At 41.5% G+C, this 18,972-nt stretch overlaps 1 protein-coding gene across 3 annotated transcripts in view; it reads left to right on the top strand.

The window, feature by feature from the left end:
- The window catches only part of UBR1 (ubiquitin protein ligase E3 component n-recognin 1), a 138,008-nt gene that overhangs the window by 79,271 nt on the left and 39,765 nt on the right, over nucleotides 1-18,972 (top strand). For all 3 annotated transcript variants that reach the window (XM_054971048.1, XM_054971047.1, XM_054971049.1), the window contains exons 20-25: nucleotides 1,522-1,585; nucleotides 4,952-5,076; nucleotides 7,057-7,109; nucleotides 8,327-8,429; nucleotides 11,452-11,500; nucleotides 14,864-15,018. In XM_054971048.1, coding sequence (XP_054827023.1) covers nucleotides 1,522-1,585; nucleotides 4,952-5,076; nucleotides 7,057-7,109; nucleotides 8,327-8,429; nucleotides 11,452-11,500; nucleotides 14,864-15,018 — 549 coding nt within the window. The remainder of the gene's footprint in view (nucleotides 1-1,521; nucleotides 1,586-4,951; nucleotides 5,077-7,056; nucleotides 7,110-8,326; nucleotides 8,430-11,451; nucleotides 11,501-14,863; nucleotides 15,019-18,972) is intronic.

Here is an 18,972-nt window from a genome sequence, read left to right as displayed (position 1 = left end):
ACAAGGCAACTCAGTCACTACAAAACCAGACTGGTAAAGGCAGGAAAAGGTGCACACAAGCAAGGGATGATAGAAAAATTAAGAGACTGAGCCTAGGTGACAGAAGAAAATCATCGGGGTGTATACAGAACGAAATGGCGCAATTCAATGTGAAGTTGAGTGCAAGGACTGTTCAGTGCAGACTGGAGGAATTTGGTCTTAATGCTAGAATTCCATGAAAAAACCATTGTTATCTCTCCAACAAAGGTTGAAAAGATTAAACTGGGCTAAAACCCATGTTAACTAGACAGCAGAACAATGGGACCGTGTTATTTGGAGTGATGAGACCAAAATCTCCCTGTTTGGTAGTGATGGCATAAAATATGTGAGAAGAAGAATCAGAGAAGATTTGCATCCTGATTGCATTACACCTACCATGAAACACCCAGTTAGTGTTATGATATGGGGTTGTATGACATCAAAAGGTGTGGGCAGAATTTGCGTGATAAATATAAATGTCCCAAAATACATAAATGAAATACTTGAGCCCAAACTAAAGCCTTCCACACATGATGTTTTCCAAGATAATGAAGCATTTATATTTCAACAAGATTCAGCTCCATGTCATGTTGCTGCTGTGTGCAAAAAGTGGTTTCAAGATAATCATATTCCACTGTTGGAATGGCCTGGGAATAGCCCAGACCTTAACCCCATCGAAAATCTATGGAGCTGACTAAAGAAACTGGTTAGTGAGAAGCAACCCAGCAATAAACCGCAATTAATAGAAGCAATAACTCAATCATGGTTTCACATTATAACAGCTGCAGAACTAAAAAACTTGGTTCACTCCATGGGAAGGCGTTGTAAGGCCGTAATTAAAGCAAAAGGTTACCCAACTAAGTATTAACTGACATGGTGAGAATTGTTGTATAATTCATTTTTTCTGTGTGTTTCAATTTTGTTCTTTATAACTACTGTTCTTAAAAAATTTCCTTCATAAAAGTTATTGCATTACATTCTTGACTAAATTATCTTTCCATTGATACATAATTTTATGGTATTACTCCAAAAAAAAGTGGTGTTATGAGCCATCAAACCTCAAAAATACATTTTTTCCAAAAGGTTTCCACAATTTTGGCCACTAGGGTAAGGGATGTGATGATAATAAGCAATTTCCCTTTTCTTTTTTGTATTTTGGGTTGCATTACTTGAAAATGTTGGTTATTTGTGGTGATTAACTGAAGTTGTAGTTAATACTGTTTACTACAAGTTAAATATTTCTTGTTATTGTCTTTATATTGGTGCTTTCTGTAAAACTAAAAATTTAAATAAAATATAATTTTAAAAAAATTGGACCACATTTGTAGTTTGCAGACCTCAATTTATGGTGTAGATTCAATCTTGACTTTTTAAACATGTTCATAACACTCTAGCTTGAATCAATCTAATATACTCTGAATTATACTTGAATTTTTCACATTACTTTATTTTCCCAAGACTTGAATTAGCGTCATCTAAATAGTTGTTCTTGAAATCTTACAGGACTTGAATAAGCAGTGTAACACACTAATAGAAGAAATGCTTCAAGCTCTTATCTACATTGTGGGTAAGAAAGAATTGTGTATAGAAAAAGCAAGATTTGACCTTTTTTTCTTTTGGGTTGGTCTATCCTTCTGTTCAGAAAATCTGACTAAAAGTAGCTTCTGTAGTTCATTCTTTGCTTGTTTGCAGCCTGTAATGTATACATGCAGTACTGCAGTGATTTAACAGCATATCCCTCCTGTTACAAAACCCTGTATCTCTGATTCAGAGAGATGAGGATGGTTTTGGCCTTCTTACAGGTACTAAGTAGGTTTTATAATTGAATACTTAGTATCTGAAGCAAATGTGTATGTTAGATCGGCACGTTTCTTCACGGTTTCTGCGCATCATGCTGATGGGCTTTGTGCCTGTGGAAAGCAACAGTTTCAGAAACTTCTAGGGTGCAGGCTTCAACCATGCATGCTCAAGAGGGTGGAGTTATAAATCAAATAAATAAATGTTTTTATTGCTGCAGCGGATGAAAAGGAGCTGAGCAGTAAAGGCTCATGCCAATAAAAACATTTATTTATTTGATTTATAACTTGCTCTCCCCACAAGCAGCCTCGTGGTGGGTTACAACAATGATAACTTATAAAATTAATACAATAAAATTTTAACAGTAAAACTTGTCTATAAATCTAAAATCAGTTAAATAATACAAACAAATTGATGGTGTCCACAAAACGTATCTAAAATGTTCTAGTTGTAGTCAGCAGTGCAATAGATGAATAGAAATCCACTCAAACTAGCAGAAAGAAATAAGGCAAGGGGAGTCAGAGGAAAGGTGCCGCCATCGCCTCAATTATAAGCCTGGTAGAACATCTCCATTTTACACGCCCTGCAGAACTGCAGTAAGTCTGCAGAGCCCAGATCTTAACTTGAAGAGAATTCCACCAGATAGGTGCCAGGGTAGAAAAAGCCCTGACTCTGGTTGAGGCAAGGAGGATATTCTTTGGGCTGGGGATGACTAGCAAGTGTTGGTCTGAGGAATGAAAGGTCCTCCAGGGGACATATCAGGAGAGACAATCCCGTAGGTATGTTGATCCCAGTCCGCTTAGGGCTTTGAACGTTAAGACTAAAACTTTGAATCTGATCTGGAATTCCACTGGAAGCCAGTGGAAGCCAGTGCTGTATATGTGCCCTGAGTGGTATCCCCGTAAGGACACAAGCCACGGCATTCTGGACTAGTTGCAGTTTCTTGCTCAGTCTCAAGGGTAACCCTGCGTAAAGCAAGTTATAGTCCAATGTGGATCACTGTAGCTAAGGCCTGGGGGGAGAGGTAGGGGACAAGCTGCCTGGCCTAGCACAGTTGAAAAAACACAGATCTTTTTCTCTCTCTTTCAAGGCTTCCTTTCTCACCACTACTTGCTGTACCTGAAAAGCATTGGAACTGGCTACCCTTAAAGCAGATGCACTCTTCCTGCGCTTTCATGGAGATGATTCTCCATCCTGATAACATCTTTTTGCCTAAGGTAGTGTCAGAAGGCAATCTAAACCAGGATATATTCCTGCCCACCTTTTTCCCATCTTTTTTTCCATCTCCAGTGATGAAAGCTGAGAGGTTGCTCCACTCCCTGGATGTCCATTGAGGGCTTGCCATCTACATAGATCTTATCTGTTCCTTCTGGAAACACACTAGACTTTTCATATTCTACTATGATAGTAAGAGAGGGCAGTGAATTAGCCATGGGATATCCTAAACTATTAAAATCTGCTACCAGTTAATACATAAAACTCTGTCCACTGCAGCCAAGGTGCATTTGACCAGGGCAATGATTGCTTCCTGTGGATTTGCAAAGTGAATCTCTGTGCCTGAACTGTGCCGTTTTGATGCCCGCACTTGGCCATCCATTTTTCTTAAATGTTATGCCCTTGATACTAGGGCTTGGATGGATGCTTATTTTGATTGCACCATTCTGCTTTCAGGTCATTCAGCTTGCTAGTCTTTTACCCATCAATGTGATGCACAGAGGCCTCAAAGAAGTAAAAACAGGCTACTTCCTTGTAACTGTTGTTCTTCAAGTGGTTTCTGTGCATTCACATGACACAACCGCCTTCTCCGCAATAGGTGATTTAATATGCTGCAGCATATTAAAGTTGGAAGGAACTGATCAGTAAAGACACGACTCTATGCTCTCAGGCATTCATAGTCTAAGTCTTTGTCTTTCAGCGAGAGAATTTGCATGCCTAAATTGTAGCTTTAGACATTTCTGAAGTTGTTGCTGTGTGCAGGTGCAAAGCCCATCAGTGTGAATGTACAGATAATCACTCAAAGAACAGCAGCTGCAGGTAAGCAATCTATTTTTACAAGTCCTACTTCCATTAATACACAATATTGCTCAAACTATTTTGTGGCTGTGTATCCACTGTTACCGCTATCATAAGCTGGTTCCCGAGGCCCTTATTTTACTTACATTATGTTACTTATTTGTTATAAAAAATATAAAAACCGCATTCCTTTGCAGTCATAGATGTGCTTCCAGAGTTCATTTTTTGTTTCTCTAGAGTCCCTTACACTTATCCTATGATAGACTTGGATTGTGTGGCTGCTTGTTTCCCAAGAAAGGCCTAGTTGGGCTGATAGCTCAGGCCTCTCATCGGATACCCCATTTGTTTCTTTCCTGGAGAAAGGTGTATTTCCAGTGGTTCTGAAGAAGTGAGCTGTGACTCACGAAAGCTCATTCCTGACCGCAAATTTTGCTAGTCTTATAGGTGCTACTGGACTCTTGCACTTTTCTGCTACTTTCCAGTGGCTGTTGATGATTTACAAGACTACTATATAATACTGTTTCTGGAAACCGTGTGTGGAAAGGGCTTCTAAAGGTAGCTGATACTAGCATTAATGAAATAGGATGTATGTATGGGGGGCAGGATAAAGTATCAGCCTAAAATATAAAAGTAATGGCTATATAAAACACAAATGCACATTTACTATTGGCTTGCTGTAGAACTGAGAGTGCTGCGTCTAATGTTCTTGAAGTAATACGTTTTTATATAGATCAAAGTTGTCAGATTTGTCTTTGACAAATAAAGGCAGATGGTTGAACTGTCAGGCCTTCCTTTCTTATTATATAATAAGACTAAAATAGATGGAGTAGAAGGAAGATTCATTGTAGGACAACTACATAAAGGGCACAAGAGGGGGGAAAAGCCTATAAAAATAAAAGGACTTGATAACCAATCAGAAGGTGTATAGGTCACACAGTTTCTGCCACTGCACTAATTGGGGAGGTTGAGTTTGTACTGTTATCCATTCAGACTCTTAACCATGTATTCCAGCATTCTGTACTGTCTTTGGAGAACCATTAGTCTGTTGAACTGTTGGTATTATTGTATGAAAAGTATGCTCCATTGTGAGTTCACTGCTTTTTTCCATTGTTTTCCCTGTTAGGAGAAAGATATGTACCTGGTGTCAGTCATGTGACAAAAGATGACGTTACTATGAGAGAAATTGTCCATTTGCTCTGTATTGAACCAATGGCTCACAGTGCTATTGCGAAATCTTTACCCAAAGATGTGAGTGGTTTCTTTTCCTTTAACTTTACTTTTTTTTCTTTCCACTTGCCACCTTTTTCAGGCAGAAATTTTAAAATGTTTGCCACAGTCCAGAGTAGAGATGGGCACGATCGGCATTACGATAGAAAAATACCCACAATGGCATTTGCGCGATTGGGACCCGGCGGATCGGTGCCGTCCACGGCGACTGATCCAGCAGTCGGGGGGGGGGGCTTGATCGGGGCAGTCGGTATCTAATCGGGGATCTAGTTGCTCCGGTGCCAGCAATCTATTCCCCTGGCAACGGAGTCGGGAATGCCTGAGCTGAGTTTGCCCTCCTTCTGTCGCCCTGGAAACCCGAATAGAAGCCCAGCTTTCCTTGATCAGCAGGGCTTCCTTCCAACCACGGAGCAGCAATGCACTCACCAGTTGGGAGAAGACAGCCAGGGGAGGGAGGGGGAAAGGGGGGTTCTGGGCACTCCAGAGGTTTTTTTGCTTTTTAAAAAAAACGGGGCTTTGTAGGAGGAATGGGTTTTTTTCTGTCTGTCACTCTCTGTTTTTAACCTGCTTTTAAAACACTGTATTTTGTGGGAAAACCTCATTCATGGCTCTGTGTTTGTGTTTAAAATATGCTTTTGGAAGACTGGCTGCTTGCTTTTAAAATTGGGTGGGGAGGAATGGAGGATTCTGTCCCTGCTTTTTTTTAAAAGCTGGCTGAAACATGTTGACGGGGTGTCGCTCGCTCTCTATTTGTAGAGGCAGGGACGGGTTAAAAACTTTTTCCCCCCTCTGCTCTAAGTGTGCTCTAAGTGTGTGTGTGTGAACGTCCCCTCCCTGAGGGGAGGCGGCTCGTCGCCGGGTTAAAAACTTTCCCCCCCCTCTGCTCTAAGTGTGTGTGTGAACGTCCCCTCCCTGAGGGGAGGCGGCTCGTCGCTGGGTTAAAAACTCCCCCCCATCTGCTCTGTGTGTGTGTGTGTGTGTGTGTGTGTGTGTGTGTGTGTGTGTGTGTGTGTGTGTGTGTGAACGTCACCTCCCCTTGCCCGCCGGGCCCGGCGGTCGCCGCCACCACCCACCTTCCCACATAGCTGGGAACAGCGGGGCGCCCCTCTGCTTTGGCCTCCCCGATCCCCGGATCGGAAACGGGAGATGATCGGTGTGGATCGGTGATTTGGGGTCGTCGCCAGCACCAATCCCCAATCAGCTTGATTGGTAATTTTTTTTGGATCGTGCCCACCTCTAGTCCAGAGGCTTCTGGGGCATAGGAGCTCTCAGACAGAGGCACCTGCACTCTTCCCCACTTTCTGAACAACCAACTCCACATATAAATGCACAATGGACACCATGCGCACAAGGAATTCTGTCTCTTAGTGAACTAATGTTGCTTAGATCACTTTGCATAGTATTGATATCTATTAGCTCTCCAGAGAGACACATGCTAACATCTGTCATATTTTTGTTACTATGATGGACAGAATGCCCTCCCCCCGGTCATTGAGTAATTGCACATTTGCATTAAACTATTCTGTGTATAGTGCCCATAAGAGTATAAAATAGTAGAAGACAAATACAACTATTAGGAGTACTATACTTATTCAGAATGCAGCTGTGCAGTTGGATTTAATAACTAGTTTATGAATATCAAATCTTAGATTGAATTTCAGGTTAGTATTATGAGATATGAAACATGATGCAGACACTTAAGTCACATTTAGGACAGTTTAACTGAAAGCTGTGTATTTACTATTGGGAATAGATACTGATAATAAAGTTATCCTTTTCTGCATATGAAGCAAATACATTTCTGCAACATTCTTAAAGATACCATTTATAGTGTAAATACCAGGTTATGGTGGAAATACCAGGTTGTCATTTGAATAGTTGGGTAATTGACAAATGTATACTTTTATCAGAATACTTGTAGACTTTCCATTAAGTAGACTTGCTATTTTTTCAGCCGACATTTTGTTTTTAGTGCATCAGCATATGAAATGTTTTTTACAGGAAAACAATGAGACTGGTATGGAGAGGGTCATCCACAAAGTGGCCTTATTCAAGTAAGTGATTGCTCTTTTTGTGTCAAAAGTGAAAAGATACTAGGGTTTTCTTGTCACATTGAATAATTTTGACATGAGAAACTTAAAAGCTTAGGAAAGAGGAAATATCCCCAAGGATATTACGCATGACCAAGACTTGAGGTGCGCCAACATTGACACATGAAAGAATCAGTGTTTATGTTGATGTATGGTGGATCGGGCCAATGACCTCTGAAGAAGTCTTTGAAACAAGTATCACATTAGCCAGCCCCTTGGGCATATTTCCTCTTTCCTGATTGCGGTTCCACCTGCAAAAGAAAATAAAGAGATTAGTTTTTGTCTATGGATACTTACCTGTTGACTGCGTTGTTTCCTTGAGAGCACCCATCTTCTGCACACCTACAAAGAAACAAACAGAAGGATTTTTCTAACGTGCTTGTACTTGTAAATATTTCTGTATCTATATTGAATTTGTACATGAGCACTCAGTCACTGTGGACTTTATGATAATAGATTTATACTATATTTATACGAACTTCTTTACTGGTATACTCTTTTTGATCCCCTTGGCTATAGATTTCCACCTTCTGTTCTCCTTTTCTTAAGAATTGTCTATCATAGTTTATCTTGTGATTAAGGAACCCTTGATAATCTTTTGAGGAGTAAGGACTCTTGGGAAATAGTTTGGAAACTTTTGACTTACCCTTTTGTTCACTTAACATGCCTAATGAAAAAGTATCACATGTATGTCTTATCTTTTAGTATTCTAATTCTTTATTTGATGGATTTTGATAATCTACTTTGAACAAGAGAAAATTAATGTGTTGAAGAAGGTGCTTCCATAACTATGTAGGCACTGGATTGTATAGTGCTTCATAAGTAATAACCAAAACATGGGAACGGAATCCAGTGCAAATCCAATAAGATGGAGTAATATATATGTATTTAATTGCCATGAGTCCTCCCACCCCATGTCCAACATGATCACCCAGGGGTAGAGTATAGGTTTGCAGGAAAAAAAATTTTTTTTTTTAAATCCACAAAGTGCTAGTTGGAATCCTTTTGCATCTGGCAGTGTTGTCACAGTTTGACCCCTATGCCCAAATGCATCAAAAATCTTACTGTTCTTTTATTTAGACTTAATTTGTTTGCATTATTCGTTTAGACTTCATTTGTTTGCGTTATTGTGAATAATCATTGAATATATTAATCTAAGGTGATTAATCTTTTTAATAAAGAAGGCCAGGCGTATCAGGCCATGGAGTTTACGAACTGAAAGATGAGTGCCTCAAGGAATTTAATATGTTTTTTTACCATTATACCAAGACACAGCACAGCAAGGTAAGAAACTATAACATTCAGCATGAAACATAGAGGTAGGACATGCAATTCCGTTGTAGCCAATTTGTTAGATGTGAAAGGGGAAGGGATGGAGAAGGAACGCTTAATTAAAATCTCCATGTATTAGAAAAGATTATATTTGCTTTATTGTTCTGTAAACATAGTAAAATTCAGAAGTTTTAAAGAAAATTTTCCCAAGGTGATGCAAATTAGAACTAGACCTCTGTAAACTATGTCCAGACAGAAGAAAAATTTGTAAATGGAAGTTGTGTCCAGACAGGTAATAAGAGCTGTTGCAATCTATTTAAACCTATAAAATTTAGATTCTTATTATTTATTGCTTCTGGGGATTAATTCCATATAAAGAACCTGGCTTATATTCATCATGGCTGCAAAAGGCCAGATTATATGTTACATGTTAATGAGTTGGTTCTGGATTCCTTGGCACATTCCCCACAACCAGGTGGCAGTTGTGGAGAAGTAATTTCCCCATAGCTGCACGGTCTTGATTCAGATTGGGACCATGGCACAGGCTCAGGAATGGCTTGGGCACACCCACTGATTCTCATTACATTCGCTGAAATGCGGGAGGGGCCTCAAGCCCTCCTACTACTGTAGCGTGGTCCTAATCTGAATTGGAACCCTACAGCTCTTGAGGAAGTAGTTCCCTATAGCTATGTCTTTTGACCTGTTGCAGCATCTGCATGCACAACTTGAAATTACTAGCTTCCATTTAGGGCTGTGCTATTCGGGTTTCGCTTTGGGTAAAGATACCCGAAGCGGACCCAATTCGGAAAGCTTCAGTATTCCCGCTTTGGAATACCGAAGCAAAGCTTTCCGAAGCATTCGGAAATGCTTCTGAAAGTTTCGGGGCTTGTTTAAAGGGCCCTGCCACTGCTTGCAAGCAGCGGCGGGGCCCTTTAAACATCAAACCCCCACCTCCCCCCCACCTACCTTGCGGTTGCTCTGGGCTGGCTCCTCTGCCGCCGCCGCACCACTGCCCGAGCCTGTGGGGTAGTGGGGAAGGCTGGAGCCGCTGCCTCCGGCTCTTCCTGCCCCTCAAATGGCCGCGGCATGCTGGTGGCTGGCAGCCATTTGAGGGGCAGGAAGGGCCGGAGGAGGCAGAGAAAGCCCTTCCTCCCCCTCAAATGGCCGCCAGCCACCAGCACACCGTGGCCATTTGAGGGGCAGGAAGAGCCAGAGGAGGCGGCTCCGGCCTTCCCCACCACCACACAGGCTCGGGCGGTGGCACGGCGGTGGCAGAGGAGCCGGCTGGCTCCAGGCCACACTGCCTTGTGCCGCTGCTGCCACCACAGCGGTGGTGGTGGCCCGCTGCCCAGCTGATGACCCTCCTGCCACCAGGTAAGTTGGTGGGGGTTGGAGGGGTCTCCCCAGGGGGGTGGGGGTAGAGGGGTTGCCCCAGGGAGGGTGGTGGATGGTGGTGGGGAGTTTCCCCCTCGTTTCAGTATGCTCCGAATCTTTATGGAGCATACTGAAGCGATTCCCGAACCCCGAATCCGAAGCGACTTGCCGCTTGGATTTGGAGGTATTCCGAATCGGTTTCCCACTTCAGGCAAACCCGAAGCGGGAATACCAAATATCCCCACCCATGCATAGCCCTATTTCCATTTTAAAAGTGCAAAACTACATTTTGGCAGCATGCACATCAGCCAGGCTTTAGATTATCAGTCACCAACCCACCACTTGGACGGGGGAACCATATCTGAGGTATTGTTAAACTGGAATTTGTTATCTCAAGCATCACCAAATGAAATTTTAATATATCAGTTTATGCTCATTAATAGATATTAAGAGGAGAGAGGAATGACGCTATAACGCAGCCCCCCTTCATGCTCCCTGCTGTGAGGCAGATTTTCCCACCAAAATTCAGTTTCCCTGCTTTGACTGAGTAGCCCCAACTAGCGTGTTGATATTTGTGGTTTTGAAAGTCTGTTTGTCCCACCCTGACACACAGATACATTTTGGCTTTTTAGCCTAGCCCAGGAACTTGATTGGGAAACGCAGAAGCTCTCTTCCTTTTTGTTGGAACTGGCACTGGAAACTGTATAACATAAAAAATAACTTTATTGAACAGACAGGAATTAAGTAAATGTAATCAAGGGATGGATATGTGGAGGTAAAATTTTGTTGGTATTACAGAATACACTTTGTGTACCAAGCAAAATATTATCCTTGAATCTTATTTTCATATATTTTTGGTTCCTAACAGTGACAGGTGTTTTACTTAGTAATTTAGGTGTAGCAACTATGTTTCTTCAGGAAGTTTCCTATGGCAGTTCAGGTTTTCTGGAGTTAATCACTTTCTTTGTGCACCTGTCTTGCTCCTTTCTTGAAACTAGAGGGTATTTCTATTTCCCAACTAGTCTAAAATCATTTTCCCTTCACAACAGATCCAGAGGCCTCTTCAGAGCCAAATCCCCCTTCAAAAACTGGGCCAGAATTAATCTTCTCCACAGAAGATACAACCCCTCTTCTTTTTGACTTGAAAGGGAGTCTCAACCCACTACCCAATCACTCTAGCCAAAACACACTCTGTGTAAAGCATATTTCATCTTATTCTGAAACTTAGATTTTGGATTCTTAGATAGAATTCTTCCTCAGGACAGTCATACTACATTCAAGGCAAAGGAGTCTTTTCTACTGTAAAGATGAACCTGTCTGACTTTTCTTGTCAGACTCTCTAACTCTAAATCCTGTCAGAAACCAACTGACTGCTTTCAGACTGGTTCTAACTGACCAGTCAGAGAAGAGGGAGCAGTCTGTCACTCAACCTCTCAATTCTAGAGAATAGTTAACCCTTCCTGTCCCAGCTATCAGATTTTGCTGCACTTTGGAAACCTGCTGTTAAGTGCAGCCCATCAAAGATGCATTGGGAGTTTTTCTGTTATGCTGTTTGACAATGAAGTCCTTCTGAGTGTACTAAAAATCATTTATACATTTAGTCAAGAAACTTTTTATTTTGTTACTACTAGGAATAAATTAGTTGACTCCTTTTTTACAGGCTGAACATACGCAAAAGAAAAGAAGAGTACAAGAAAACAGAGATGAAGGTAAGGGGTTGAAATGAGATATGAAATCAGTGCCAGGGTAATTTATAAAATAGTAAAAGGTCCAGTAGTACCTTTAACCAACTTTATTGAGGCTTTCAAGAATCACAGGTCTGTTCATCAGATGCATGGATGAAGGTAGTTTATGTACATGAAGTACAATTCTGATAAAACAAGAATTTGGGCTTGGTTGATTGCCATTAATGATCAAAGGAGGCAAGAGTGAAAACGTTGTTTACTACTGAGCCACTTATTTGCAAATGAATGATTAATAGTGATCTAAAACCTGTGGAGATCTGAGTTTCCTATGTGGTAAATTTGTGAGCAAATGTCAGTGTACCATACTAGCAAGGAGTGGGGTGCCTCTGTTATCCAAATAGGGGTCTCCTTAATTGGTTGGAGGAATTAGCATTAAAGGAGGCAAGCAAGAGGAGGTAGTTGTATTTACCTATGTATATGAGGATTATTCCCTTAGAAAACTCTCAAATAAAATAGGCAAATGTTCAATAGGAAGGGTTTCTTTATGTAAAGGGAAGTAAAAGACAATCAAATGGGCCCAAAACACACACAGCACACGTACAAGACTATCTAGGAAAATGAGGAGGAAAATGGGAGAGAATAATTGGGATAGGGTGATAATTACCAGTCCTGAAGAAGGGGAAGGTCCGTAAACGAGCAGCAAATCAACCAGCATTTCACACAAAAGAAGAGGAGGCTCAGGCATAAACTTGAGGGTGGGTGTATGGATCCAGGACACACATGCACAAACTGGTTTCTGGGGAGTCTAGTTATAGGGCAAAATGTACCTTGGGGCGAAACTCTTTGCCTCAAAAGATAATGAGTTAATGATTTGTCTGGAGGGAGCACAAAAGTTAGGAGAGGTTTGATAAGTTTATCTAGGGTGGACTTCTAGGTGTAAAAAGGTGCATGATTGACCCAGCAAGTACTGGATGGAAAGTCTATCAGATGTGCTGAATAGCCTTGATTAGGGTAGGTGAGTTGAGGAAGAGAAGCAGGGCATTGAAGGGATTAGCCAGGAGTTCTTGAGAGACCTCATTGTTCTAGATATGCTTCACTCTCCAAGGTGTGGAGGGGCATCAGGTAGCCAGCCACCTAACTCAGCTTTCTGTTAGTTTTCCATGCTCCTGTCCAGTTGGTATCCACCCTGGTCAAGTAGTGCCTTGTGCTTATGGCATATGAGGAAGGGATTTATGATACTGCATCCATAAACTGTCCTTCTAGCATGAGAGGGGTCTGACTACTAACACTGCCTCCTCTCCCTGAGCCCAGTAGCCTATGGTCCTTTTCAGGGATCATTTCATAGAAAAAGAGCTGCAGGAATTCATTAGCATAACTCATTAGCATATCTTATTAGCATATGTGACACCCCCTGACATCACCAGAAGTGTGTCAGAAGGCAACACCCACCCCTCAGGCCCCTCTCCCCAAAAATCTCCAGGTATTTCCTGAAAATAAAGCAGAATGAACTCAAAACAGCTTGCCCTCCTTTGGAGAGCAAGATGCAGTAGCCCGGCTTGCGCACTCTCTCTCTCTCTCTCTCTCTCATATGAGTCTCAAATGAAAATAAAGCAGCAGAATGAATTCAAAGCAGTTTACCCTCCTTTGGAGAGCCAGCTGCAGTAGCCTGGCTTTCACTCACTCACGAATCACGAATAAAAATAAAGCAGCAGAATGAATTTAAAGCAGCAGCTTACCCTCCCTTGGAGATCCAGGCCCAGTAGCCGGCTTGCAGTCACTCACTCTCTCTCTCACTCACGAGTCACAAATGAAAATAAAGCAGCAGAATGAATTCAAAGCAGCTTACCCTCCTTTGGAGAGCCAGCCACAGTAGCCCAGCTTGCACTCACTCTCTCACTCACTCACTCACGAGTCACGAATGAAAATAAAGCAGCAGAATGAATTTAAAGCAGCTTACCTTCCTTTGGAGGAGAGGCAGCAGGGAGGAAAAGGAATCACGTGGGCAGGGCCAAAACCCATGTGACCTCTTTTCAGATCTTCCGGAACACCGTTCCGGCGCGTTCCCCCTCCTAATGAGCCCTGGTCCTTTTTGTTCTTCTGGAGCTATGGACACTGGTACAAACATAGCTTAATGGCTGTAACCTATGTCTTGCTGCTTCACTGGCTTAGGATCATACTACAGTCACTGCTTGGCCCCCTCCAGTTTTATTTCACAAAGGTTGAATGTTGCATAGAAACTATTTTATTATATATGTTGATGTCTTATTTGAGGAGTTGATATGTTGTGTTAAGCAAATGATAGTCTTCTGGTTCCCAGGAATGGTAGTCACTGTGAGGTTATATTTCAGTACCCTTTGACATATCCTAAAACAAGTTATGAAGTATCTATCTATCTAGAGGAGTTAGCCGTGTTAGTCTGTAGTAGCAAAAATAGAAAAGAGTCCAGTATCACCTTTAAGACTAACCAACTTTACTGTAGCTTAAGCTTTCGAGAATCACAGTTCTCTTCTTCAGATGCATCTGACGAAGAGAGCTGTGTTTCTCGAAAGCTCATGCCTTAATAAAGTTGGTTAGTCTTAAAGGTGCTATTGGAGTTTTTACTGTTTTTCTATCTATCTAGAGCACTTTTCTTGGCATTTCTCCAGGGACTTCAGATAGTGTATGTCATTCTTCCTTTCCCTATAGAGTTAATGCTCTTTTGTTAGACTTCATCAGTCTTAGCAATATTTTAAACTGTAGGATTGGGAGCTTATTCAGGTGTAATGCTTGCCACTGAGCAGATTTCTATAGGAGGGCGATAGCTCAGTGGGAAATCATCTATGCTTTTGTACACATGGGTCTCAGATTCAATTCCAAACATTTCTAGCTAAAAACGTTTTGGATAGAAAAGCTTAGTAAGATTCCTGCCATGGTCAGGCTATCTAAAAGATTGCTCACTTCCTTAGTATCTCTGGGCAGAAAGTTGGGATATAAAGAAATAACATAAAACCTGCCTGGCCATTATGATCAACAACGGAGGTCCTGCTTGAGAAGTGAGTTGGGTGGACGCTAGAGATAGTGCCTTTTCACTGGTGGCACCTCAATTGGAGAACGTCATTCCCACAGCTCCTTTACTGAACACTAACATTATCTACTTTTAGCTTTAAAACAGATTAAGATTTTTCTTTTTGCCTGGGCATTTGGTTGATTTTTCTCCCTCCATTTCACTACACCTTGTGAAGATTGCTGGTGCATATTTCAATATTGAGTTGAGTTTTAATTTTTATAAGATTTTAAAATGTGATTGCTACGCTTGAGAGCCATTAGTTGAGAGTGCAGTTGATTATTTTAAAGTAAATAAATAAGATAGGATATTAGTAAAAGAAATGTATTTGTCTACCTTTTTAGCATTGCCGCCGCCGCCACCACCTGAATTCAGCGCTGCTTTCAGAAATGTGGTGAAAGTTCTGAACTGTGATATCATGATGCATATTCTGAGAACTGTTTTGCAAAGAGCCCTGGAGCTGGAAAGTCATTTGTGGACTGAAGCAATGATTCAAATGGTATGCAACAATATCTTCTTCTAGAATTTCTAGTTTGATCAGCATCTAAGGTGAAAAAGGCTATACTTTTCCACAGCCTGGGTTGTTATTATAATAAGGTTGATTTGTTTCAAAAATAAAACTTTTTTTCATATGTATGGGATGAGATTTTGCAGATGATAAAAGGGAAATGGTGCAAGTTTTTGCTGAGTAATGATGGTCCAGCTCTCCTTTGTTTTGTTTGCAGTTCTATTATCTTTAGTATCTTGAGGGTTTTCCCATTATATGACAATGTAGTAAAGTGTTCAACATTCTGTATTTATGTTCTAACATTTAGCTTGCCCTTGAGAGCCAGAGGAATAGGTTTGAATAATGGCTGTACTGAATGGGTCATAATTTCTTTTCAGTTTTTAATGACATCTGCTTTGCTGTTGATCAATATATGTATATATATTGGACCAAAATGTATATCTGGACCAAAATAGCTGTGGCACAGCAGTTACTGATCCTCCTACTTCCCCCCACCCTTGTGCTCAAATTCAGCTGTAGGGGCTAGCAGTTTGCTTTGCACAGTTTTTCTGATCTAAATCCACCCACCCCCCATTTCTGTTAGTCCCACAAGAGAGAGTTGAAGGCACAGCATCAGTTTTTGTTCCTTTTCCTCTCATAGGGCTAATAGAAGTGGGGGGGGGGCTGTGACTTAGACCAGGAGAATGTTCAGGGGGGAGATTTAAATACCCGTTCTCTCCCACTTCCTCAAGCTAGTGCCCAGGCAAATCAGAAGCTACACCAACAGCTGAATTTAAATGAAAGAAAAAAAATTATTATTATTAGTGGTGGTGGTGATGGCGGCGGCAGCAGAAGCAGCAGCATGATGTACCAAGTCATAAATTTTTTTGCCCTCACTTGTTGACTCCAAGCTAAATATGTGAATGTACTCCATTGTGACTCATTATGTTTTGAGTTAAAAGTTCTGTGATATAAGAATAAATTGTCTAAGTCTTTATCATATAGTTGTTAACAAGTTTGGTCAAACTCATTAGCCCTGTTACAGTTTTGTTCACCTTCATGGCTTCTGTGCAATCCTACACTGGGGACTGTGCAAGCCAGCCACGGAGATTTCCAGAGCTTTCTCGAAGACTAGGAGCACCCCTCCTTCCTTTGGCACTTTCCCGCCAAAACATTACATGAACAGGAAGAGAGGTGTGGTTCCCTCAGTTCATTTCACTGCCACACAGAGAGGATCTCCACTGCTGTTCTCCGATTTTCCCACACTTCATCCTTGAGGCTGAAGAGAATTCTTTCTTTTAAAAGTTTTAAACTACCAATAGTCATTCTAGTGAAGAGTAAAGCTACATTTAAAGAAGAAGAGTTTCTATTTTTTCCATTATGGCTCAAGAGAGGCCTCTTCAAGATGCTGGAAAACACCAGCCTGATTAAAGGCACCTGCTTCCTCCTTGGCACCCTTTATTACCAAGGGCTAAGTCCAGAGGAAGGTCTGTCAGAGCCTCCTCACAATGGCTTTTCTTTCAAGGCACCTCCCCCCGCAAGTTCCGAAGGGAGAAGCCTGGAAATGTGATGATAGAACCCTTGGTTTCAAGGCTCTCTCCCAGGGGCTTTACCTGCGTGCCTGCCAGGATGAAGGCTCTCCCCTCCTTGGTTGTGTTATCTCTGAGGGGAGACACCTGGAGGTGTAACAACAGAGGCCTGGGATCTGAGGCTAAGAGGCTTTTCCCCAAGGCATTTGGAAACGTGCCTGCCTGACTCAAGGAATCCCTCCTCCCCATCTGTCCTCAATTCTAAGGCGAAATCCTTGGAGGCAAGGGTTAATAGAGCTAACACAGTGAAATAGGAGCTTTGAACTATCAGTGTAATGATTGGGGCTCCTCAGCTGCTTCTGTTTTAACAGAGATGATAAACCTGCACCTCTAAGCCCAATGATTTTTGAAAGCATGCCTGCATTCTCTTTTTCCTTCCAGGGAATGGTGCTGGCTCTCGCCAGGGTTCTCAGTCTCATTGCTGTAAGATTCAGCAGTCATTTAGTAATGTGCAGAGGATCTCTTTTAGTCAACACAGAGTAACTTTATTAATCAGAAACAAAGAAAAGAACACAAAGCCAGGCTCACCCTAGCAGTACTTCAGCCAGTTTACACAGATATGAATAAAACCTGGACTGGAACTTCTCCGGATTTCACTATTTTGGGACTAACGTAAAACATGAAACAGATTCCACAATATTACAATTGTCACTGCTAGAAGAGAGATCTTATTGCAATTGTATTCATCTTGTCTCTGAGGTAATTCCTGTATGACACCATTTCTGACAAGAGCAGTTTTGTACAATGGTTAGAGCATTAGGCGGGGATCTGGGAAATACAGATTCTAATCCCATTGTACCTCAAAGGCTTGCCAGTGGCCTTGAGCCCGTTACATTCTCCTAGCCTGACTTACTTTGCAGGGTTGGTTTGTGGGTGGAATGGAAAGGTATAAAATGTTATAGCCACTTTGAGTCCCCACTGGAGCTGAAAGCTGGAGTTTAGATAAACTCCACCCCCATTTTTTTAAAGGATGTCTTGCATTTCTACTCAGAAAGGGTGCCCCAGGGCAAGAAGTACTTGACACAAACTTTCGTTGAATTGTTTGCTGTCATTGTTGTTGATAGCCTGCAGATTAAATAGCGCTTCATGTCTAATTCAGTCACTGTAGACTGTGAATGTTGTAAACTATTAGCCTATGTGGGAAGCAAAATCCCCCTGCTGCAGTTTTTTTCTTTAAGCTGCTAATCAGCAGGTCATTATGAACATTTTACCATCCTCTTTGAAGGGAGCATGACACACATTTTAATCCCATCCAGCAGCATAAAGGGTATTGGCCAAAGTTATAAATAGAGGTCATTGAACATTGCCAATAGCAGATTGCATCTTTGTAGAATAAGATAAAAGCCTAAGGACTAACATTTATTTGCTATGAGCTTTTGTGAGTCAGCTTACTCTTTCAGATATCTGTGTGTTTCTTAACCTATAACTGTAGTATATGTGATGAATCTATTCCTTTAATCCAGAGCTAGACTTCCTAGTCCATGCTAGGACTTAAAAATGTAGCCGCTGTTACTGTAACTTCACACAGAGACTCTAAATTCTTCAGTTCAGATAGATAACACTTTATGGGGAGGAACAGGCTTGCTGTCAAATTCTTTAAATTAATTTATCCATTCTTACTGATTATTTATTCTACAAGAGAAAGTAAAGATTTAGTGGTCTACTGCCTCGTCCACCACTCACAGTTTTTCTACAGTTCTTTTTCACGTCTGTGTTGCTTTATGGGCTCAAAAGACCCAAGGTCTTCCCCACCTCTCCTTTCAGGAGAGGTCGCCTGTCCTCCCGTTAATTGAACTATTCAGTTCACTAAACAAAAGGGTGCTCCCTTTTTGTTAAGGTAGACAGATGAAAAAGCCTATTTTAGATCCAGGTCATCTAATTTTGTGTATTGTTGTCTTTACAGTTGTGCTTGGCTATCTTATCCACACATCTCTCTATTCTTCCTATAGAGAGTCTCTCTGCTGTTGGGGGAGCAGACTGCTAGTGGCAGAATTCCAACACCTTGGATGTTTAGAAAGAATACAACAACTTTAGGCTGCCATATAGTTTTTTCCTCTGGTCTGTTGATGGTTAGTTACAGACCCGTTGCAGGGCAACTTCCTTTTTTGTCCTACTAGTTGAAAGAGTTGCCTTTGCCTTTTCAGCCTTCATTAATCCACATTTTACTAAGATTGTTCAGTGTTTTCACTTTCACAATTGCAGTTCTGTGTTCTTATATACCTGTATGTGTCACCCTGGCAGAATATGATCTTCAGCTTAATGAGATGTTCAGTTTAATGAGATACCCAAATTTGTTTTCTTCTTTCCTAGACAGAGCATATGTGCACCATTCTCATGCTTTCAGTGCTCTGTTCTTCCCAGGGAATTCTGAGATTCA

This window comes from Eublepharis macularius, chromosome 2 (genome assembly GCF_028583425.1).
Source record: "Eublepharis macularius isolate TG4126 chromosome 2, MPM_Emac_v1.0, whole genome shotgun sequence".
NCBI classification, from domain to species: domain Eukaryota; kingdom Metazoa; phylum Chordata; class Lepidosauria; order Squamata; family Eublepharidae; genus Eublepharis; species Eublepharis macularius.
Note: the sequence above shows the minus strand (reverse complement) of the source record. Positions and strands in the feature narration are given on the sequence as shown.